General features: G+C 41.3%; 1 protein-coding gene across 3 annotated transcripts in view; it reads right to left on the bottom strand.

The window, feature by feature from the left end:
* The window catches only part of adamtsl4 (ADAMTS-like 4), a 90,232-nt gene that overhangs the window by 16,751 nt on the left and 49,229 nt on the right, over nt 1-24,252 (bottom strand). For all 3 annotated transcript variants that reach the window (XM_054781222.1, XM_054781221.1, XM_054781224.1), the window contains 3 exons: nt 6,530-6,669; nt 4,978-5,182; nt 4,624-4,808 (listed from right to left, as the gene is read on the bottom strand). In XM_054781222.1, the coding sequence (XP_054637197.1) occupies nt 4,624-4,808; nt 4,978-5,182; nt 6,530-6,669 (530 nt within the window). The remainder of the gene's footprint in view (nt 1-4,623; nt 4,809-4,977; nt 5,183-6,529; nt 6,670-24,252) is intronic.

The raw sequence follows: 24,252 nt of genomic DNA, 5'->3' as shown, positions 1-24,252 counted from the left end.
TAGAATAGCCACTGCATTGTAAACAGGACAAAGCTCCATGTAGTGTAGTGCGGCACATTCTGGAAACATAATTTAGCAAAAAAGTAGCGGCTTATACACCGTAAATTACGGTATGAGCAATTTAAAGCCAAGTAGTAACATTGTTCTAAAAAAAAAATAAAACATTTTTCTCAATATTACGATTTCATTCTTGTAAAAATGACATTTTCTCGTAATATTAAGAATTTATTGCTTCTTTTTGCTTTTAAATGAAAACCTTTGGTGTAAAAAAGTCACCAAAGAGAAGATGAATGTGAGGAGAGAAAAAGAAAAAGCATTCTGTTGTTTTTACATCCTGTATGACTATAACTTAGTTTTAACACTTGTATTATTGCATTATATTGATTGAAAAGCCAAGAAAAATTGGAGGTTGACCATTGTGGACTTAAATGTAGGTTCTACCACTAATAACAGTGTAAAGGAGTCATGAGAAACGCTAAAACTGTCAAAATTAAGATTCACTGGGATTACCAGTCTCTTTTGCAAGGTGGTGCACAGATGCAGCACGTGTCCTTCACTGGTCCTACACACCATTAGCTTAGCGACTCACAACATTTCCACCGGCCAAGGTCTTCTAAACATAACCAAGCAGCAGTCCAGTTTCAATGTGCTATTTTTGCCCAAGCAGGCCGTGACATTTGCGTGTGCAAAGATAAGAGAAGCCATGACAGTACAGGCGGGCAGAATCCCAAGAAGCAGGCACGGGGTTTCAATTTGGGTGGTGTTGAGCAGGGGTGCCCATTACATTGATCACAAGCCACTGGTAGATTGTGAAGGTAGTTTGGGTCGATTTGTAGATGTCATGTCATCAGCTGACATCAGTCAGCTGACATTAACTTGCTCCCCCGCGGCAATGGCGAACTTGCACGCTGAAAAAGTGAGTGTGCAATGCTCATAAATACTACTACTTATAAAGACAGTAAATATATATTTTCTGTATTTATAGTAGGAGGTAGATCTTTGGGACTTGGTCATTTTCAACCCCTGTGAGCCCCCCTGGTGTAGAGGTGTAGCAACACCCACAAGCCCAACCTGGCCAGGACTTGCTCATATCACAGTTTAGTTTCTTTTTCATGCATCTGGGAAGTTTTTCTGTCTTTCATTTGCAGCATCGTATCACGCCGCAAACCGATGGAGTCTTATTGCAAAAAAGCCTACAGGAGAATACAAGTAAATACTATACAGGAGTTGCAAATGGTGATTAATCATGATGAATTCATTTGAAAACTGTGATTACTCTGATTAAAATTTTTACTCATTTGAGAGCCCTAATCTATATACAGTCAAACTTGTCTATAGCGGCCACTAGAGGGAGACTGCAAAAGTGGCCGCTATAGACAGGTGGTCTCTATAGACAGGTTGGCGTCCAGTTTGAATGTTGACCAGTACAGGAAAAAAAAAAAAAGAAAAAAAGGGGGGAAAAATAATAATATTGACCTTTAGAGGGCACTGTGGGACTGTGGATAAAAGTTGTACAGCACTACTAGGCTTGTTATTATCCACCACCCACAGAACAAAGCTGTGCTAGTAATGTCTTACGCTTGTTTTTAATATTTTACTTTTTATACGGCAGAGCGTCATTACAGCTGTAGTTCATCAGGAAGTGACGGGAAGTGACGGTGGCCGTCCCAAGCAGGAGAGCTAGGCTCAGTGCTAGCTGTGAGTTTGGAGAGAGTTGGGAAGTGTGTTTATGTTGGCGTGGATGTAAAGTCCTGCAGTGTTCTCCGCTGTTAATAAAGCCATTAAAGTGCATCGGCGACGTGAGTCTCTCCTTCCCCACAACAAGCGGCATTACAGTATTGACCAGTGCACACCAGGAAATAAACGGTGTCACTTGTTACAGGCATTGGCTGGACAGCTATGTAGTGGGGCTTGTTTAACCTTTGCCTTGTGGGCAAGCAGGAAGGAGAGACGATGCTGAGAGATGTGTGTGTGTTCTGAGCTGCTGTCTGGTGGCCGCGTTCAATAAATAAAGTTGGCAGAAGCAACAGGAGAAGTTTCCTTCTTTGCTTCGGAGCTGAATAACACTGACAAGTTAACAGACTAGTAGCGAACGGAAAAGAAGACGGCTTTTTTTGTGTCGAATACAGAAGATGAGGACTTTGATGGATTTGTGGATGAGGATTGATGAAAAATAACGTGAGTACATTCTAAAATACTTCAATTAAGTACAACCCAACTCAGTTTTGCTCCCGCTGCCGCATGCATGCTAGCGTATGTTTTTTTTTTATTGTAGCGTCGCTGGGAGCACGTCCTGTTCCCAGCCTACTTTGCGGTAATGTTTTGGTGCAAATGCTCTTAAAGTTACATGTTTGACCAGGAAATAGCAAGCTCAAAAGAAGATGGCTTTTTTATGTGGAACAACTGACAGTTTGTGTGGATCTTGTGAATGATTGTGACTGAGCTAGGACTCAGTAATTAAAGTCTACACACGACGGCTTCATTGATTGAAAAACAAAACTTTTTCGTGCATGAAGCTTCTACTTGAGTCGGTAATTTGGCCCCCCATATGCAGTCAGATATTGACCAAGGGAGATAAAATGGGTGGCCGCTGGCCGCGTTGAACAGGTGACTGCTATACACAGGGTCTATAACATGTAAATTTGCTGCGGGGGATTTTTCAGTGGCTGCTATAGGCAGGTGGCCGTTCTATAAAGGTGGCCGCTAAGACAGGTTTGACTGTATTACATTATTTGAGTAAGATTACAACTTTTTTGAAAAAATATATTTCCTTCCTTGGTATATTGTGGCTTTTTTCTGGTAAAATCATGACTTCATTCTTGCACAAGTACGGTACAACTTATTTTTCTTAGTATTACAACTTTTTCCTGGTAACCAGACTTTTGGTTTTTGTTTTACTGTTGTATAATTTGGATGTCAGCATGACATGTCTTCAGCATGGCACGGAAGTTGGGAACAGTACCTCTGGATTGGCAGACCGGGGTGGTGGTCCCCCTTAGGAAAAGGGTGTGTTCCAACTACAGGAGGATCACATTCCTCAGCCTCCCTGGGAAAGTCTATTCCAGGGTTCCTGGAGAGAAGGGTGCAATGTGGTTTTTGTCCCGGTAGCGGAACACTGGAACAGTTCGACACCCGTGCAAGAGTACTGGAGGGAGGGTACATGGGAGTTTCTACATGTGCTTTGTGGACTTGGAAAAGGCATTCCACTGTGTTCCCCATGGTGTCCTGTCGGGGGTGCTCTGGGATTATGGGATTGGTGGCACGCTAGGCGTCGAGGGGGTCCAGTTTGGGGGTCTTAGGATCTTGTCTCCGCGATTCGCAGACGATGTGGTCTCAGGACTGTGACCTGCAGTGTTTACTGGGGAAGTTTGCAGCTGAGTGTGAAGCTTCTGGGATGAAACTCAGCACCTCCATATCTGAGGCCATGGTTGTCAGTCGGAAAAGGGTGGATTGCACCCTCCGGGTTGGGAATGAGGTCCTGCCCCAGGTGGAGGAGTTCAAGTATCTCTGGGTCTTGTTCACGAGCGAGGGAAGGTGGGAGCGCGAGGTGGCAGCGTCTGCAGTAATGCGGTCGCTGTATACCAGACTGTCGTGGTGAAGAGAGAGCTGAGCTGGAGAGCAAAGCTCTCAATTTACCCCCCCATCTACGTTCCCATCCTCACCTATGGTCATGAGCTTTGGGTCGTGACCAAACAAACGAGGTCGAAATGAGTTTCCTCCGTAGGGTGCCTGGACTCCCCCTAAGAGATAGGTTGAGGAGCTCGCTCATCCGGGAGGGGCTCAGAGTAGAGCCGCTGCTCCTTCACATGGAGAGGAGCCAGTTGAGCTGGCCCAGCATCTAGTCCGGATGCCTCCTGGACCCCTCCCTGGTGAGGTATTCTGGGCATGCCCAGCCAGGAGAAGGCCCCCACGGCAGACCTAGGACACGCTGGAGGGATTATGTCTCACAGCTGGCCTGGGAACACCTTGGTGTCCTCCCGGTGGACCTGGAAGAGCTGACCAGAGCAGACTGGCAAGTATGGGCTTCCCTACTGAGACTGCTGCCCCCGCAACCCAGATAAGCAGAAGAAAATGGAACGCAATTATATAATTTGGACATATTTCCATTAAGACTACTTTTTAAAAATATTAATATTACAAATGTATTCTCTTACAAAAAGCAGGCTTTATTGTAGTAATATAATGTTTTTTAAAATGTCGTTCTCTTGTAGGAGTACTCCTCTTTTTGACTCCTTTCAGTGTTGCCCTAATAGTCCATGTCATTGGCATGAAGCTCTCCAAAAGCAGGTGAGTTAAGTGGAGATCCACGTCCTCAGGAATTTGTGTGTGTTTTTTTTGTTTTTTTTAACTATTTTCATGGCCTCCTGCCCTGAAGTAACTGGATGGAAATCCGCTGATGACTCCTGTTTCTTTAATAAATTCTTGGCCTGAGGTTAGAGTTGTTATTAGCGGGTCTGTATCAGTAAGCTGAAATAATCCCAGTAAAAGCTAACACAATGTTGTCTATCGCAGAGATCTTGACACACAGAAGGGAAGCTCAGCCTCGGGCCGTGCATCTTTTTATGACGCCAAACAGTTTGTGGCTTTTCATTAAGTTCCTTTTTGGTTGCAGGGTGTACTCACATAGAGCTGGAGCTGAGTGCTGGTGGGTCCGGGGGCCCTGAGGGACTCTCCTTTCTCTTCCTCCCCCTCTGTCTGCGCTCTAGGTCGGGCGTATGTGAAGGTGGTCCCCCCGGCTTGGTATTCCCCTGGAGGGTCTACAGCCCAACGCCCGTTGACCACAGAAGCCCCAGTTCCACTCCTCATGGCTGGAGGGATAAGGGCGGAGAAATGTGTGTCAGATGCAGTCAAGCAGAGGCCCGTTTTGTTAGCAAACACAAGACGCTGTCAAGACAAACACGTGCGCTCACACACTCGCACCACCACAGAGTTTGCAAACTCATGTTGACTTCTGAAACAAATCTGAGAGCAGCTCACCCAGGTAGTTGGGGCTGGCTCGTCTCTCTGTGATGTTAATGAAGGTGGCCCCGGCCGGGATGTCCAAGATCTTGTGGTAACCAAGGGGAACCGTGACATTTTGGAAGCTGCCCGTCACCTTCTGACAGGAGGAGTCCCGCCCACCGCAAACTCCACATTTGTCAATCACTGAGCCGGAGCCCAGAGTACCGTCGCAGCCCTCCGTCTGGCAAAGAGGAGGATGGAGAATAGATGGGGTCGGGGGGGTTGGATTGTAAAAGAACAAAACATCCATTGTCAGTGTTTAGGTCACTGCTCTGCACGTAAATCTCAAAGTTACGAGCAAGCTCCCTGCCAGAAACTCAAAGGTTGAACGAGGGCACTTTTTCACTGTTCAGACTGTCACTGGTCGGTCCAAATGTCAATCACGATAATGTAGCAACACCAGTGATTGGTCGTGCTACTCAGTGTTTGCTAAGCTGAGGCTTTTCAGTCACTGTTCATGCTGTCATAGGGTGGTCTACATGTCTGTCATACTGTAGCAGAACCAGTGATGATTGGTTGTGATGTCACTCAGTGTCCTCCACGCTGAGGCTCTTCAGTCACTGTTCAGACAGTCATTGGTCGGTCTGCATGTCCACCATACTGTAGCAGCACCAGTGATTGGTTGTCATGTCACTCAGTGTTTCAGTCACTGTTCAGACAGTCCTTAGTCGGTCCAAATGTCAATCATTACAGTGTAGCAGCACCAGTGATTGGTCGTGCTACTGCTACTCAGTGTTTGCTAAGCTGAGGCTTTTCAGTCACTGTTCAGTCATTGGTCGGTCTACATGTCCATCATATTGTAGCAGCACCAATGATGATTGGTTGTGATGTCACGCAGTGTTTTCCAAGCTGAGGCTTTTAAGTCACTGTTCAGACAGTCATTGGTCGGTCCAAATGTCAATTATAATGTAACAGCACCAGTGATCGGTGATGATGTCACTCTGCGTTTTCCAAGCTGAGGCTTTTATCATTGGTCGGTCTATATAGCGATCATTAATGCAGTACCACTTGATGGTGTCACTAGGTCTGAGGCTTTTCAGTCACTATTCAGACAGTCATTGGTCGGTCCTAATATCAATTATACTGTAGCGGCACCAGTGATTGGTTGTGATGTCACTCAGTGTTTCACAAGCTAAGGCTTTTCATTCACTGGGCAGAGAGTCATTGGTCAATCTACAAGTCAATTATGCTGTAGCGGCACCAAATTCTGCTAAGCTCACTGTTCAGACAGTCATCGTCTGCTCTACATGTCAATCATTATACGGTAGCAGCGCCGGTGTTTGGTTGTGATGTCAATCAGTTTGTAGCTGAAGCTGTTCAAGTCACTGTACAGAGAATCATTGGTCGGTCTAAATGTCAATCATTACAGTAGCAGTTGGGTGGTCTACATGTCAATCATTAGACTGCAGCGGCACCAGTGATTGGTTGTGATGTCACTCAGTGTTTGTATCTCGTACTTTTCAGTCACTGTTCAGACAGTCATTGGTAGATCTACATGTCAGTCATCTGGCTGCAGCGGCATGCTCACCAGACATCGCCCTTCCACGCACACGTCATTGGAGGTGACGTTGAAGCAAGGGGTCCCGTCTCGCGCTCGCTCGGCCTGACGCACGTAGAAGCGATAGCCTGCTGGTCTGCAGGTCAGCTCGCACTGCTTGTCTGGACCCACTGAAACACATCAAGCAACATACAGTGAATACGTAATCATAAACTATTGTTTAACAGCTACACCCTAGCAAGTAACAATTTACCACTTTAGCTTACAAAAGACATGCAAACTGAGATATCGGGCGTACTTCAAGTCAAAGGTGAACTCTGTCGGGACACTATATGGACAAAAGTATTGGGACATCAGGCCATTGCGCCTGATAGTGTGTCTGTGACTATTTTTTCCCATTTGTGTCATGCGGGGGCAATTTGGGTTCAACATGTTCAATTCAAGTTATGCTAAGAAGTTACATTTAGTGGACTGATAACACTTGAACTTTTTTTCATGACATGTTTATTTTCGTGTTTAACTGTATTTTTTAAATGTGCTGAGGACAAATGGAAAAAAACCCAGCTGCGATCCGCAAATGGCCCCCCGGCCGCACTTTGACTACTTTACCAGGGGTGTCCAGAGGTAACTGATGTTGAACCTGGTTTGCATCTTTGTTCTAGTTTATTTCTAAGGGTTCTTCCACACCAAATTCATCCAAACATGCTTTTTCTGGACCTTGCTTTGTGCAGAAAAGGGCCTTCCATAAAATGTCCAAACTGTGGCCCGGGGGCCATTGTCTACGCACGTCTCGTTTTTTTTAATGGCCCTCTGCATATTGTAAAAATTAAAAAAAATCATTATTAATGAGATATATGATACGACATTTGCTTGGTCACCTTCAAAAGTGGTTTTGAACATCTTCAGTTAAGGGGAATAGAGGAGTCATGTACTATTAATATCTTTATTTGCATATACTGTATATACAGTGGTGTGAAAAGGGTGTTTGCCCACTTCCTGATTTCTTATTCTTTTTGTTTGTCACACTTAAATGTTTCAGATCATGAAGCAAAGTGATTGGCCCCCTGTTAAAACATTATTTAACTGAGATCAATTGACATCAAGCTTTGGGACTCCAGCCAAACACAGTGAGAGCCATTATCCACAAATGGTGAAAACAAGAAACAGTGGTGAAGCTTCCCAGGAGTGGCCGGCCAACCAAAATGACCCCAAGAGCGCAGCAGCGACTCATCCAAGAGGTCACAAAAGACCCCACAACAACATCCAAAGAACTGCAGGCCTCACTTGCCTCCGTTAAGGTCAGTGTTCATGACTCCACCATAACAAAGACACTGGGCAAAAATGGCCTGCATGGCAGAGTTCTAAGCCCAAAACCACTGCTGAACAAAAAGACTGTTTTACTGCTTCAGGACCTGGAAGACTTGCTGTGATGAATGGAAGCATGAATTGTGCTGAAGGAGAATGTCCGGCCATCTGTTGGTGACCTCAAGCTGAAAGCAACTTGGGTTCTGCAGCAGGACAATGATCCAAAACACACCAGCAAGTCCACCTCTGAATGGCTGAAGACTTTGGAGTGGTCTAGTCCAAGTCCTGACCTGAATCCTATTGAGATGCTGTGGCATGACCTTAAAAAGGAAAAGCCTCCAATGTGGCTGAATGACAACAATTGTGCAAAATTCCTCCCCAGCGCTGTAAGAGACTCATTGCAAGTTATCACAAACGCTTGATTGCAGTTGTTGCTGCTAAGGGGGGCCCAACCACTTATTATCTTTAGGGGGAAATCACTTTTTCACACAGGGACATGTAGCTTTGATGTGTGACAAACGTGCAAAAAAGAAATCAGGAATGAGGTAAACACTTTTTAAAAACCTCTAAGACGTGGATGTTTTGTTGAGATAGTTTAGCATATATTGACCTACATTAGATTTTAGCATTCCCCCCCTTCCTTCAATTTTTGTGAATGTGACCCTTGGCGGAAAATGTTTGGACACGCTGTGCTAAGAGGTCCATCTCAACCCTTGATTGGTGGGGTTCTTTTCTGAAGTGGGGCTGTCCCAATACTTTTGTCCATATAGCATTCAATGTCACCTCTATTAGATTTATTTTTCCTGGTGCTGAGAACAAGGATCCAGTTTTGAATGACGCTTGATCATAAGATCATATCTGCGCATGGTTCTAGTCGGCACTCGAGCAGCTGCTCTCAACAGTGTCATGTGCATCCTTGTGTCTTAAGTGTCTTCCTGGTGGTAGAGAGATGAAGACATTTTCATGTGGCCAGGAAATGAAGCCCCTGACAGCACCAAAGCCATCATACAATCCCCCGCCATCCCCACTCCCTCCAAAAAAACACATGCTCGCCAGAGAGAGAGGGGCAATTGCAGGCGAGAGGAACAGTGAAATTTATGACGAGGAGTCCGACGAGCTCATGCTTCATGGTGAAATATCCGTGCAATGACAGCACAGAAGAGGAGGGAAGAACCAGAGCAGTTTGGAAGGCTTCAAAGTGAAATAAAAGTCTGTCTTTCAGCAAGCAAACACAGCAGAGAACACTGATATCTCACAGGGGAGTACTCGCGGTCCAGGTTGAAAAATGTCCAACATGATCCTCTATTTAAGAAATCACATACTCAACGTCGTAGGGGTATATCACATTTAAATACTTCAGGAAAAAAAAGACTGAAAAAGTTTTAGAGCAGGGTTGTCTAAACTTGCTCCAGTGACGGCTGCAGGCAGAAAAAGGACCATTTTGTTCATGAAAGATCCTAAGAGCAATCACGTGTATGCACTCCTGATCCAAATTGTAAGGCCAGTTAAAAAACTGTAAGAATTTACATTTTGCACTGTTGGATCTTAACACATTCAATACCAGCCATTTTTCAAAAGACAACCCATTGACTGATCTTTCAAGGCCCACAGAATATTGTGTTGTATGGTTATATAAACATGGAACCTACCAGAAACATTACACTCCCGTCTTTCATCAGGAAAAAAAGTTACTTCCTACCTTTTTCCGTTCTTCAGTAATCAGCAGTAGAACATAGGTAAGTTTCAGGAAAATATCAGTTCCCAACTAAAAAGTCCGAAAACCAGCTTTTTGTGAAAAGATACATTTCAAGCATAACTTTCACTTTGACACAAATTGTTTTTTGCTTTTGTGACAGCTCAAATATCTAAACAACTATACCAACATAAACAACACAAAAATGGGTTGTTTTACATTAAAATAATTTATTTACAAATATAAAACCATGAACTATTTACGATTTTCACATTTTAACTGTGTGTGTGCACGCATGTGCGTGCATTAAAACTTCTGCACAATACATTCCTCCACGTTCTTCCACTTCCTCCGTGCTGTCACATATGTTGTTTCCATTCAAATTCACATGCCGACCTCTTATCAAATGCACTTCTGCCGCCTTGTAGCCGTTTTTATGGCGTAAAACTGCTGTAAAAGTGACATCCATTCGTGTGCAGTTGCATCATCACCTCTTTTTGCCCAAACATAAAAGACGTACAAATACGTTTTTGGAATCGAGGGTTCGGGATTATAAAAACCTATAAATATGTCTTTGGTATTGAAATACTTAAGTAGGCATCCCTGGGATTGGCTGACTCACGTCAACATTAGCGGTTGTTGACAGAACCGGAAATAGCAATAGCATGCACAGTTACGTATTTACTTGTGACATAAAGAGAATAAGTGATAATTACTGACACCTAGTGGCTAGTGTAGAATACTACATTCACAATTAGAATGCTTCTTCTGCCTTGTATTTGTAGTTTAGTTTTTATGCTTGAAAATGCTTAATTTATGCCAAGATGAAGTATAGGAAGAAGTATAGGAACTGTACTGTAACACCAGGGCAATTTTAAGCCATAGAAACGGCCACAAGGTGGCAGAAGTGCTCTGCAGAGATCATGTGGACAGAAAAATCCCACATAACAGGAAGGAGGAAGTGTGAGAGCGTGGAGGACACTGATCTGTATAATATATCTGGATAGCTCATACATCGCACGCTGGAGTGCAAGCCGCTGAAGCCAAAGAGACGCCATCTTACCACTCACATCTCGACTGTACAAAGTGTACAAAGCAGATGAAGAGGCTAGCAGAACATCTATATTTTACATTAAAAAGCGGGGAGATTCTCCCATTCCTTCAAGTAACAACCTTCGTCCCTTAAAGAAATACATATATCATGATATAACAAAAAAGTACGTACATTTCCTCTTAGCTATTATAGAGCTATATAAACCTATCAATTCTGGACATACATTTAATCAGAGGAATTTTACACGATCGAAAATATCTGAGAGATGGACAGTGCAAAACCCTTAAATGATCAATCATAAATCTACATTTCAATCATACTTACAGGTGAAATGTTCGTCCACAGCCTTTGTACTGGCGATTTGTGCAGTTAATAGCTGCACATGCAGGCATCTTAAGTTGAAATTTGTGTCCAATCCGAATTAATACAAGAAGTTCACCACGAATGCAAAAGCTTGCCCGAGAAGTGTTTCTTGTGAGTAGCAATATGGCGGCCGTGTGGCTTCACAAGTCATCGCCAATGAGCTATCCAGATATATAATACAGATCAGCGGTGGAGGAGTGTAGCATGCAGAAGGTTACACATTGTAAGGAAATTTTAACGCATGCACATGCACACAAGTGCACAAACATAGTTCAGTTCCAAATGTGAAAATTGTAAATAGTTCATGGTGTTATATTTGTAAATAAATTGTTATTTTGATGTAAAACAACCCTTTTTGGTGTTGTTTATATTGGTATAGTTGTTTAGATATTTGAGCTGTCACAAAAGTGTTTGTTTTTTTCCCCTCCCTTGACTGAGAAGGACGTGTATGGCAGGAGCTCTGTTGAAGATACTGGAAATTTTAACTATTTTGGTGCTTTCCTGACTACACTTCATGAACACAAGATCAGTGCTGCTTGCTGAATCCCCCAACTTTAACTTGGATAGTCGAGAGGTACAGATTCCTTGAAATAAACTAGTTACAAGTGTCAATACCTGCTAGCAAATCAAGCTAACTAGTGAACTGCTGAAGTTCAAAGAGGTTGCCTAGCAATAATGTCAAACACAAAGCAAAACGATACTGGCTCTGAATTTCCTGATAAAAAAACAACTCCAGGATCTGTAGACGTCTTGGATAAAAAAACAACTGTAGCACTCAAAGATATCCAAGATAATATCAATATGCTATCAGATTCCTTGGGTAGATGCTTGGAAAGAAGTGATTACTCTACCACATATAATGGGAGCAATTGGGAATCTGCATTCAACAGCAAAGAAACATTTGACTTCATATACAACTATAAGGAAGGATATATCGATTCTGGAAACAGAAATTAAATGTGATTACAGTAGCCTCTATGAAGTCATCATGGATGTCAGTAGTGGTGTCACAAACATTATGGAAGAAAATAGAACACAGAGCAAGTCCATCACAAACATTATGGAAGAAAATAGAGCACAGAGCAAGTCTACCACAAACATTATGGAAGAAAATAGAGCACAGAGCAAGGCTATCACAAACATTATGGAAGAAAATAGAGCACAGAGCAAGGCTATCACAAACATTATGGAAGAAAATAGAGCACAGAGCAAGGCTATCACAAACATTATGGAAGAAAATAGAGCACAGAGCAAGGCTATCACAAACATTATGGAAGAAAATAGAGCACAGAGCAAGGCTATCACAAACATTATGGAAGAAAATAGAGCACAGAGTAAGTCCACCACAAACATTATGGAAGAAAATAGAACACAGAGCAAGGCTATCACAAACATTATGGAAGTAAATAGAGCACAGAGCAAAGCTATCAAAGCACTAAGAAAAGAAGTCAAGGAGTTGCAAGATGAAAATGCAGACTTGAGTGCTGCTCTTAAGGAGGTTAAATACCCTATGGAAGATATCAAGGCTCTGCAGGACGATATTAAGGAACTGTTGAATGACAATGCCGCCTTCCACTGTGCTCTTAAGGAAGCTAAAAACCCTAAAGAAAATACAGCATTACGCAAGGATGTTAGGGTTCAACAGGATGATATCAGGGCTTTATTTTAAGACAACGCTGCCTTGCGCACTGCTTCTCAAGGAGGCTATAAACCATATGGAAGCCGCCTCGTGTGCTGATTTTAAGGACGCTAAAGACCCCACGGAAGAAAATAGAGCATTATGCAATGATATCAACATTCTACAGGATGATATCAAGGCACTATTGAAGTCTAATGCTGCCTTTCGCACCACCCTTGAGGAAGAGAAAGAAGCAAAGGAGAATATCAAGGAGCAAATTAAAAACTTCATTGATTCATTGATTCATGGATCAGATGGCACGAATGAATGATGTGGTCCTCACAGGGCTCCAAATCACACCCAAGTCAAGAGATGTTCATTCAATAAAGCACCAGATTGCTAACTTCCTACAATCGAAGGAGGTGGATGTAGATATCAACAGTATTGACACCTGCGTCCCACTCCACGGCAGAAACACCACCACACCTGTCATCATTAAGTTCACCAACAGGGAATTCAAAGCTGCACTGCTGAAACAGGGAAAGAAGCTAAGAGGCACCAACGTCTACATGAATGAGCATCTCACAAAACGCAATTCCGACATCGCCAAGAAAGCACGAGACCTGAGGAAGCAAGGAAAGATTCTAAACACTTGGAGCACCAACGGTAAAATCCTCATGAAATCAAATGGAGGTCCAGGAGTTGCAAGAGTGCTTGTTGTCCAAGATATCAGCGATCTGGATGCATATTAAAGATCATATCACTATGACAATAAGGATGATGGAGGACACACCCTACAAGACAGACCAATGCAACCAGAAGGACTACATTCCATAGCAATAACCTCGATATAATTGTTGCATGGGCCAGCTCGATAAAGAGGAACTCTTTTATCCAAACTCAGAGTCACTCACAGTGCAACACCGAAGACTGAGGACGTGAATATCGACAGGGGGAAAAGGATAGGATAAATAGAAAGAAAAGGAAAAGGGAAAAGAAAAGGAAAAGGAAAGAAAAAGGAAAAAGAAAATACTTTTTTTTTTAACATGTGTACCTGTATACTGTATATGTGTGTATTATATATGTATATACAGTAGGTGCGTATTTATGTATGTGTATATATATGTATGTATGTGTGTTTGTATGTATACACATGTATTATATATGTGTATTATTAGTCATATGTATTAGCAATTGATGTGGTACGGAGAGGGGGTAGGATTAAATAAGCTCTGCTTCTTCCGACTTTTGTCGGGCATGTGAAACAGACTTGTAACATGAAGCATTCAATGTATGCTGCATGCATGTTCGAAATAAATTAAACCAAAACCAAAAAAATAAAAATATTTGTATGAAAGTGAAAGTTATGCTTGAAATGTATCTTTTCACAAAAAGCTGTTTTTCTCTCTTTTCTAGTTGGGAACTGATATTTTCCTGAAACTTACTTATGTTCTACTGCTGATTACTAAAGAACGGAAAAAGGTGGAAACAAACTTGTTTTTCTGATGAAAGACGGGAGTGTAATGTTTCTTTTGGTAGGTTCCATGTTTATATAACCATACAACACAATATTCTGAGTGTCTTGAAAGGCCGGTCCAAATCGTCTAAAATGGCCGGTTCTGAAGGGGTTGTCTTTTGAAAAATGTCTGGGATTGAATGAGTTAATAAGGAATCCTACTTTGCAAAATGTACTTATCATGGTCGGGTGTGGAAGCAATCAGCCATGCTAAACGAGGGATGACTGTTGTCCAATCTCAATGTTAGCATAAAGGATGGCATTAGTTTGTTAATGTGGGCTCTAAAATTGCATTTTCAATGGGACATTTTTGCTCTAGAGGAACAAAGATGTTGTTTTTTGTGCAGCTTTACGATTTCAGGCTAATTTAAGAAATCCACGCCAATTCAAATGTTTTAAAAAGAATTATCCTCTATATGAAAATTTCACCTGTAGTCATTTGACACAGCCAAATAAAAGATGACACAAAATATCTTTTAAGGGTCAAGACAAACGTATCAGTGAATCGGGTCCAATGTTATGACTTTCAGAGGTTAACTTATTCTTGGAACGAAAGCATCTCCAAGTATTCCTTTAAAAGAGAAAAGAGTGATGCAGGAAGAAAAGAGCAGCTGTTGCCTTCAGGGAGATTGAAATTCTCTTGGAGGTAATAGACTGGAAGGCTTATGGGGGTTAAAGTCCTCCAGAAAAGTGTGTGTGTGTGTGTGTGTGTGTGTGTGTGATAACGCTATAGACATGAGCTCATGGTGGCAGAAAGGGGTTCCATATTGAGTTGCAGATGGGAGGGGTGAAAAGGACAAAAAGTTCGCTCCTGAAATTGACATTTTCAACGGTGTATCATATTCCTCAGTTAAATGAATGCAAGTCTACCCCCAATTCCATGCACATAGCCAGTATATTTACACTCTCTATGTAATAACGCACGATTCCATCTTGAGAAAATAAAAAAGGGGGGTTCCTTTAAAAAAATACTTGATTGGTATCATTTTTGGCAGCATTATAATGTAAGACTTGGTCTCCACATGGATGGAAAAAGGTCCCCCCCACAATCGAGAGCGATATTGTGAGCATGGAGCCCTCGAGCCACCATACTATCTCCAGGGTCAAGAGGTTCGTTCATGGCTGAGAAGAAAGGGCAAAGTTCAAATACCAAAGTGGATAGTAAAGACGCACACACCTGCTCAGGTACTGTGTGTGTGTGTGTGTGTGTGTGTGTGTGTGTGTGTGTGTGTGTGTGTGCGTGTGTGTGTGTGAGTGAGTGAGGTGAAATCTGTCAAGTGTTCCAGAATACACACACTGAATTCCACTCAGGCATCTGGTTGACGGCCATCCCAAATACATGAGGACCATGAAGCCGTGTGTGCGTGTTTGCTCAGGAAGTCGTATTTGGCGAGTGACTGGATGATGACGGTGTTTATGGTTTGTCAGGATATTAACCTGTGCCACATTGCTTGGAAAAACGCAGTAAATGTAAATATCTCCTCTCTGAAACATGCATCATTTGTCAGGTGTCAAGGGAGCAGCAGCTTGCTAGAATATGTACAGTACATATACCGTCATTTACTCACTACATTTAGAGAAAAAAACGTATTTGTTCATATATAAGCTGCACGTGTCCACGTCAAAAAGACAAATTGTGGCGCGCACAACAGGAGCCAATCACGAGCAATGAGAAAACTCACAACGAGCTTATCATTGGAAATCGCAGGAGGGCCTTATTCAATTTAACAGTCTGACTCACAGTGTCATCTCAGATGGAAGGCTAAAATCATCACACAGGAACTTAACACTCAAATGGTAGCTAAGAAACATACAAGACATGTACCAATACGAGTACAAAAAAAACGAATGGAGTGAGTGAACCCTCCTGTCAGTCATTAAGTCTCTGTGTCTCAATGAGGAGAGACAAGTACCAATACGAGCTTAAGACAAGTACCAATACAAGTTTCAAATAAAAAGCAACGGATATTTTAACTTCTTCCCATAATGCATTATTCCCAGCAGAGCTGGGGAGAACTTAAAATAGCTGTTGTTTTTTATTTGAAAGTCGTATTGGTACTTGTCTCTCCTCACTGAGAAAAAGAGACTTAATGACTGACAGGAGAGTTCACTCACTCTGTTCATTCCGCTATGGAACCAACGTGCCCAGGTGTTGACACAGAGTGTACCCTCTTCTCATCCAGCCCGTTTGGTAGAGAGAGGAGGAAAACAAATGTGCATGCAATTTCAATTCAATATATCGAGGCTGGCAAAATTTTCAAGTTTGTTTTGATTTATCGTGCGGTTAATCGATTTATTGATCGTCATGACAGGCCAAGTTGACAAGGTTTTCCTTTCATATTCTTATCTCACAGAGCTGCTGCTCTAATTTAGCAGCAGCTAAACAACTACAAATAAAGCTTTCATACAAGCGCAAATATTTCTTCTGGTGGCTAAAGATCAAAACAAGCAGTTCAAATTTCTCTATCACGTTTTTTAAAAATACATTAGTAAATCATGCTGTTTCGTGGTACGGTCTATTATTTTTTTTTTAAATCACATTTACTACGCAAATTGTATGTAGTTTTGCCTAAATGAAGCATTTTCGAGCATAAAAATGTCCAAATGAACTAAATTACAAATACAAGGCATTAAAAAGACACATTCAAATTGTGAATGTAGTATTCTACACTGGTCACTCGGTGTCACTAAGGTTACTGTAATGTTGGGTGAGACACAAGCACCAGACCTGATAACCGGAACAACAGGCTTTTATTGCAGGTTTGAATTATCTCACGACAGGCACAATAATAATAACAACATGATAATTCTAATGTCCTTCTTCCCCACTCCGTTTGAAATGCTTTCTTTTTTTTGAGAGGCTAAATAGTTAGCTTGGTAGCTTGCTAACGGCGGCCCTCTGTTACGCCCCTACAGTGATCCTATAGCCTGCGCATAAGAGTTGTGCAATGTGGTGTAAACAAAGAATGATAGGAGTGTAAAGTTGACTATAGGGGTGTTATTTCATGTCTACAGGGCTCTAATTATGGTAAAAAGCGCAGTCATAAACAGGTTTTCTATGCTCTAACTACAAAAAGATTCCATTTATCATTATTGAATCCTACTTGGCGGTTGGGTCTGGAGCCAATTAACCATGATAAACCAGGGAAGACGGCTTAAAGCATTCACAAAACAAAGTCAAATTGTGAATGTGGTATTCCACATTGGTCACTGTAATTGTTCAGTGAGACAAGCACCAGACTTGATCGCCGCAAAAACAAGCTTTTAATGCAGGTTTAAATGATCTGCCAACAGGCACAGGCACTTATTTTCTCTGCTTCTATCTACTGTATTGGGTAATCGGAGTGGAAAGATGACTATAGGGGTGTTATTCCATGTCTAGAGGGCTCTAATAATGTTAAAAAGTGTATTTAGAAGGTTTCCATTGTGGAAATTCACTTATCACGGTCGCGTCTGGAACCAATTAGCCACGATAAAGCAGGGATTATGAATGTGCGTTTTTTCGCCATTTGGAACGCATCCCCAGAAAGAGCGGGGATCTACAGTACATATTGTATGAGGACAGACAGAGGGAGGAAGAGGATGAGTTCCCACCCTGCCTGTCTTTGCGCTGGCTGTCATAGTTATCTTTGAGAGATTAGACTGCAGACAGTGACAGGAAAAGAGAGGGGGATCTAAAAGTGGGCGCCATGGAGCCACTCACATCATCGCTACTTGATGGAGCCCTGAATACTCTTCATCCTCACATTCCTCTTGAGAGGTGACTATCACGCCACTCCTCTCTCGTCTCCCTCAGTCTGTCTTTGCCAGCGTCTGTGTGTCCATCACTCCCTAAGCTCAGTGTTCAGACAGTGGAATACGTGTTGTCTAAATATACTTCCCCCCCACTATCTCTCCATCTAAACAAACTGCAACAGAGAAAGCCAAAGCGAGAGGCAGAGGGACAGGAAGTGAGGAGGGGAGGGGATGAGGCCCGGGGGAAAGAAAATAATAATAAGATTGACGTAAAACAACACCTGCACGTGTAGTGCGTAGAGGGGACGTTTTAGCTTAGCATTTTATCACATCGCTTACATCAGGGGTGTCCAAAGGTTTTTCCAGCCGGGGACACAGTGTTGATATTTTGTAAAGATATGCCAAGAAGTTATGTACAGTATATTTCAAGAAAAGAATGCATCTCAGCTTTGTCATATAGGTGAAAAAGCATCATATTTGTATCAACTGTTGTTTTTTTTTATTTCCAAATATTTCAACTGCTCAAGTCATCGTAAATTTTCTTTGTGTAACATTATGACTTTATTCCCAAAATATTGTGGCTTTATTCCCATATTTGGACTTTATTCCCATAATACTTTATTTCCATAAAATTATGACTTTATTTCCATAAATATATTTTGATTTTGTTCCCATAATATTGTGACTTTATTCTCTAAATAATAAAGCCAAAATATAAGGCTTTATTCCCATATTATAACTTTTTCTCCAAGCTAATTTTCCAAAAAATAACACACTTTATTTTGTTTTGTCTTTTTTTCCATATTACGACTTTTTTTTTTTATAAAATTTTTTCCTTAATATTTCAACTCCATGCTACTGAAATTCCCTTATTTTTCCTCATAATATTATGAGTATATTCTTGTCAAATTGCAACTTTTTTGTCTTAACATTCTTGTAAAATTATAACAGGTTTTTTTTTTATTATTTCTGCTGGGTTTTTTTTTGTTTTTTGTTTTATTTTCCAACTACCGTATAGTACAGACTATAAGTCACTTTTTTTCATGGTTTGGCTGGTCCTGCCACTTATACTCCGGAGCGACTCATATGTTTTTTTTTTCCCAGCCATGAGAGGGCGCTCTAGGCTTGTGTGCCAGTATCTGCTAGTCCCATCACTCCTCTACCATTGAAAATTGACAATGTAAACATCAGCTTATAAAGACGAAACAGACGAGCTATCCACACAAAAACCTTTTCAGGTCAAAACAGAAAAATTTTATCGTTTCAGCCTCTCATCCACACAGGAACGGCATTCTGGCTGACTTGAAACAGTTTTTTATTTTTTTATTTTAATGATCCACTTACGAGATTGGACACAAGAAATTAAGAGACTCACTCCTCTGATCGTGGGTTGTCCTGGCGCCGTTAGGCTCTAGCGTTTTTGTATCCTTGTTTAAACATATTCTTCCTCCTCGTCCTCCATGAACCGAAGATTCATTTACAGTATTCCAGCCACGTGACTTCTGCCTTCATTCAGCATGTATGATCACACACCAGGAAACAGGCAACTAGCCTTAGCCAAAGAGGACTGTTGTGGCTCGATACATACTGAGATGAAGTGGACACGTCTGGACAGGTCTTCAACTCTCACATAAGTATACAACAACCTCTACTGGTAGCAGTAGTACAGTAAATACAACAACAGACCCATGCAACAGAGCACCAATAGATCATTCTGATACACCACAAGGACGCAGAACACGATGAGCATTCACACGCTGTTAAAAAAAAAAATGCAGAAAAGGTGAACCGCAATGTAGCAAGGGCACACTATTTCCACAAACACGACTCACCTCAGTCGACATTCTCCTGGTATTTTGTTGTCTTATACTCCATAATGACTCGCAGACATAATTCCACTTCTCGTAAGCGGAAGATGACGGACTTATGTGCATCCGTTCTTTCTTCTTCTATGATTTGGAGTATCACGTGGTTCCGTCTGTTTGCCTGCTCACTTATAAAGACGACTGAGAAACACGGAACACAAACGCCCCCAAAAAAGAAAACCATATACTGCAGATTACAAGCTGCAAGTAGTGAAATATGCTGCCAAAAACAGTAATTGAGCAGCAGATAGAAAGTTTGGAGTGAACGAGAAAGTTGTGAGGGACTGGCAAAAAGCGAAGGATACTCTAACTGCAATGAAGAAAAAAAGCTAATTACGGGCTAAAAGCTAGATTGCCACAAGCTCACAAATGGGTGCTTGAACAACGTGCTGCCAGGAGAGGCTTGTCAACAGTGCGGTTACGTCTCCACGCCCAGGTAGGTGCCAAGGAGATGAACATAGATGACTTTGCGGGTTGTTTAGGCTATAGTTATCTGAATAACTGTTAATAAGTTACGTTAACATACCACATATTCACGTTACGTTAACAGACGCCTATTTAGCCTGCTGTTCTCCTTTTTATTGTTGTTACTATGACTTGCCTTTCAAGATGAAATGTCTGTTCTTGGTCTCTGATTGTATCAAATAAATATCACCCCAATAAATGAGACTTAATGTGACTTATACATGTTTTTGTTCCTTTGCATTGGTGCATTTTTGGCTGGAGCGACTTATAGTCCGGAAAATACGGCTTTATTCTCGTAACATAACTTTTTCCATACCTACTTTCCCAAAAATTACAACTTTACTCGTTGTTTTGTTTGTTTTTCAGAATTTTACGACTTTCAAAAGTTTAATATACTAATAAAATGACATTATTTTTACAAGTTTATTCTTATAAGATTGAAACTTTTTTCTCGTTGGAATATGACTTTTTTCTCTTAATATTTTGACTGTACTTTTGTAAAATTACATATTTTTTTCCCCATTTTTGCTGTGTTTTTGGTACTTTTTTCTTCTTCTTTCTTCTATGACTTTATTCCTATAATATTCTGACATTATTCTCGTCAAATTATACATTTTTCCACTGCCCAATTTCCCAAAAATTACAACTTTGTTGTTTTGTTTGTTTTTCATAATATTACTAATCTTTCTTTAACATGTGTGTGCTATTTTTCCTCATAATATTGCTATGTTATACTGTATTATGTATTATTATTATTATTATTATTATTATTATAAGACTTCTACAGTGCAATTAACAGTGAAGACGAAATTGCAAATAAAGGCCAACATTATATTACCTGTATATATTGTAGATAACATATTTATGTAATCATTATTATGATTATTACTATTCCTTTTTTCCCTGTTTTACGTTATTCTTGTAAAATTACAACATTTTTCTCGTAATATTTTGACTTTATTCTTGTAAAACTCCAGCAGATTTTTTTTTTTTTACATTTTTGCTGTTGTTGTTACTTAATGGCCCCCAGGCCGCACTTTGGACACCCCCGGCTTATATCATGGACCACCTCAATGTATTTAAAAACAGACTCATATGTACAAACCTAAAAAGGTCTAAGGTCTGCTATTTTAAAAAAGGTCCCATATTATACTGGAAAAAAAAAACAAAACGATCAAATTTACAGCTCCCACGTCTGTTGCTGGCAGAATTTCATTTTAAGACATGTAGCAAAGCCTGCTTTTTGTTGTTTTTACAAAGTGCTGGGCGTATACACAGGGCAGGCTCATCTGCAAGACGTCACATCTGAGGATTTCTCACATTTGGTGCTCATAAACAGGCTCTGGTAACACATATTACTGTTAGAACATGAATAAAAAGGGCACTTTAAACAGTTAATATTTGGTTTACTAGTTCCATTGCAATGTGAGGGTAAATAAGATGATGTGAAAGCTGTGGCCAGACTAGACTGTGAATAAACACACTGTCTTCTAGCAGCGCTAATGTCATACATATGATCCATACACCTTCCCATGAGATCTCTGTTTCCACCTTCGTCATCCCCCTCCCCGCCCCACTAAATCTGAAGGGACATTGTGAAATAAACCATAGTGGCTCCGTGTTTGAGCACTCACTGCAGAGAAGATTTAAGAGGGAAGCAGTAAGGCAAAGTAAAGCCACTGTTTGGGTTTGTAGGATGGATACTGTATGTCATCTGGATCGGACTTGCACCAGAGTCATTACAGAGTGGTTGGGAGTCCTTCACCTCCTTCCCCTGACAGGTCAAGATGTCAGAGGTATGAGTCTATTTCTGACTCGGGAGAAGGCCCCGGGGCAGACCGAGGACACACTGGAGGGATTATGTCTCACAGCTGGTCTGGGAACGCCTCGGTGTCCTCCCGGTGGACCCGGATAAGTGGAGGAAAATGACAGGCTTCGCGACACATCTTAAAACTAGGGCCGTCAAAGTCACAAGTTTATAACGAGTTTACAGAAATTCCCTTTTAACGCCACAATTTATTTATTTATTTTTTTGATGAACGGTTAACGTGCACACGTCTTGTTTGACCCTCGGCTCACACCGTAGTTTGAGAAGACGCAGCGGTGTTGCGGTTAACTCACTCAATACCTAAGATGTATTTATACGTTTTTGTAATCCCGAATGCCCGATCCCAACAACGCATTTATACGTTTTTTTGCGCCACAGGCAAAAAGAGGTGCTGACACAACTCTCCACTAATGCTTTTCACTTCAGAGCACTTTTAAGCCATGAAAACGGCCACAAGGTGGCAGAAGTGAATTTGATAAGAGCTCAGCAGAGATCAGTGAATGGAAGAATCACACATGACAGGAAGGAGGAAGTGAGAGATCGTGGAGGAGTGTAGCATACAGAATGTGTGTGCGCACGCGTGCACACACAGTTCAGTTCCAAATGTGACAATTGTAAATAGTTGATCGTGTTATATTTGTAAATAAATTGTTATTTTGATGTAAAACAACCCCTTTTTTGTGTATAGTGTATAGTTGTTTAGATATTTGAGCTGTCACAAAAGCAAAAGTGTCAAAGTGAAAGTTATGCTTGCTGGTCAGGAACTGATATTTTCCTGAAACTTACCAATGTTCTACTGCTGATTACTCAAGAACAGAAAAAGGCAGAAACAAACCTTTTTTCCTGATGAAAGACGGGAGTCTAATGTTTCTTTTGGTAGGTTCCATGTTTATATAACCATACAACACAATATTCTGTGTGCCTTGGAAGATCATTCTTTCGAAAAATGGCTGAGAGTGAACGAGTTACTGTTGAGCAACAAGCGGTAACAAATATTGAGCAGAAATGGACAAACAAAGAGGTATTTTGAATGGTAAGTTTACCTTCAAAGCCCCGGCACACGGCTCAGTCGACAAGACCTGCTATTTTTATCTAGTTGAATTTTCACCAAAGTATGTCAAGTGTCAAAAGCCACTTGCTGGACTCAAATGGAGAAACTGAAGAATCTAGAGAATGTGCTGGAGCACTGCAGGTATTTATGAGCCTCGGGCCTCTGACTCCTCTGGCTCCCTCTGATGGACAGAGGCCGCTTAATGAATCAGCTGTGAAATGCTTTGAATAATGTTTTGCAAAGTGCATTTTAGGATGAAGTTAAAACTGTTGTTTTTTTTATTTTAAACTCATATTGGTACTTGTATATTTCTTAGGTGCCCTTTGAGTGTTAAGTTGCTCTGTGATAAGTTTAGCTTTCTTTGTAAGAAGACACCATGACGTTATACCTTGGAAATATACAAACATGTACCAATACGTGTTTAAAATGAAAAACAATTTTTTTTTTAAGTTTTCCCATAAGGCTTTGCATCTGAGCAATGCATTCATCAGGGCGCTGCAATGATGTCAGCCTCCCTCTGGGCTTTGGGCTCAGAGTCCTCTGGCACCCTCTGGTGAACAGATGCAGCATTGCAGTGCCATCCACCATTTTCTATGCTTTTTATGCTCCTCCAATGAAATGGTTTTCTCAAACAAAATGCATTATGGGAAAACTTTAAAATGTTGGTTTTCTTCATTTAAACTTGTACTGGTACATGTTTGAGGTATAACATTTGAGTGTTATGTTGCTGTGTGATGAGTTTAACGTTGTTAGTAAGATGACACCGTGAGTCAGACTGTTATATCGAGCAATGACATCCTGCCATTTCCAATGCGTTGTCAAGCTTGTCGTGAGTTTTTTTAAAGCTCCTGATTGGGTCCTGTCAAATAAAGAACTGACTGGTTCTCACGGACTCGTGCGCACCACAATATTCCATTTTATGACGTGGACATGTGCGGCTTCCAGTCCGGTGCGGCTTATATATAATATTTGGATTTACATGATTTCTTATGGGAAAATCTGATTTGGTTAACGTCCGTTTTGGTTCGAGTCGGACCTTCTGGAACAAATTAATGACGCTAACCAAAGTATAGCTGGTCACCACTGTATAGACTTGTATATATTTGCAGACATGGAAGACTGAGTGCAGGATTAGTATTTCTTTTTAGGGAGTTCTTGACTGTTTTCTCATGTTAACGTTGCTTCTTGATCCATTAAGCCTGTCGTTTATGGTCTGTGCACACTCGCCAGTAAAGCCCAAACACAAAGCAGCTTGTTGAT

Source organism: Dunckerocampus dactyliophorus, chromosome 7 (assembly GCF_027744805.1).
Source record: "Dunckerocampus dactyliophorus isolate RoL2022-P2 chromosome 7, RoL_Ddac_1.1, whole genome shotgun sequence".
NCBI classification, from domain to species: domain Eukaryota; kingdom Metazoa; phylum Chordata; class Actinopteri; order Syngnathiformes; family Syngnathidae; genus Dunckerocampus; species Dunckerocampus dactyliophorus.
Note: the sequence above shows the minus strand (reverse complement) of the source record. Positions and strands in the feature narration are given on the sequence as shown.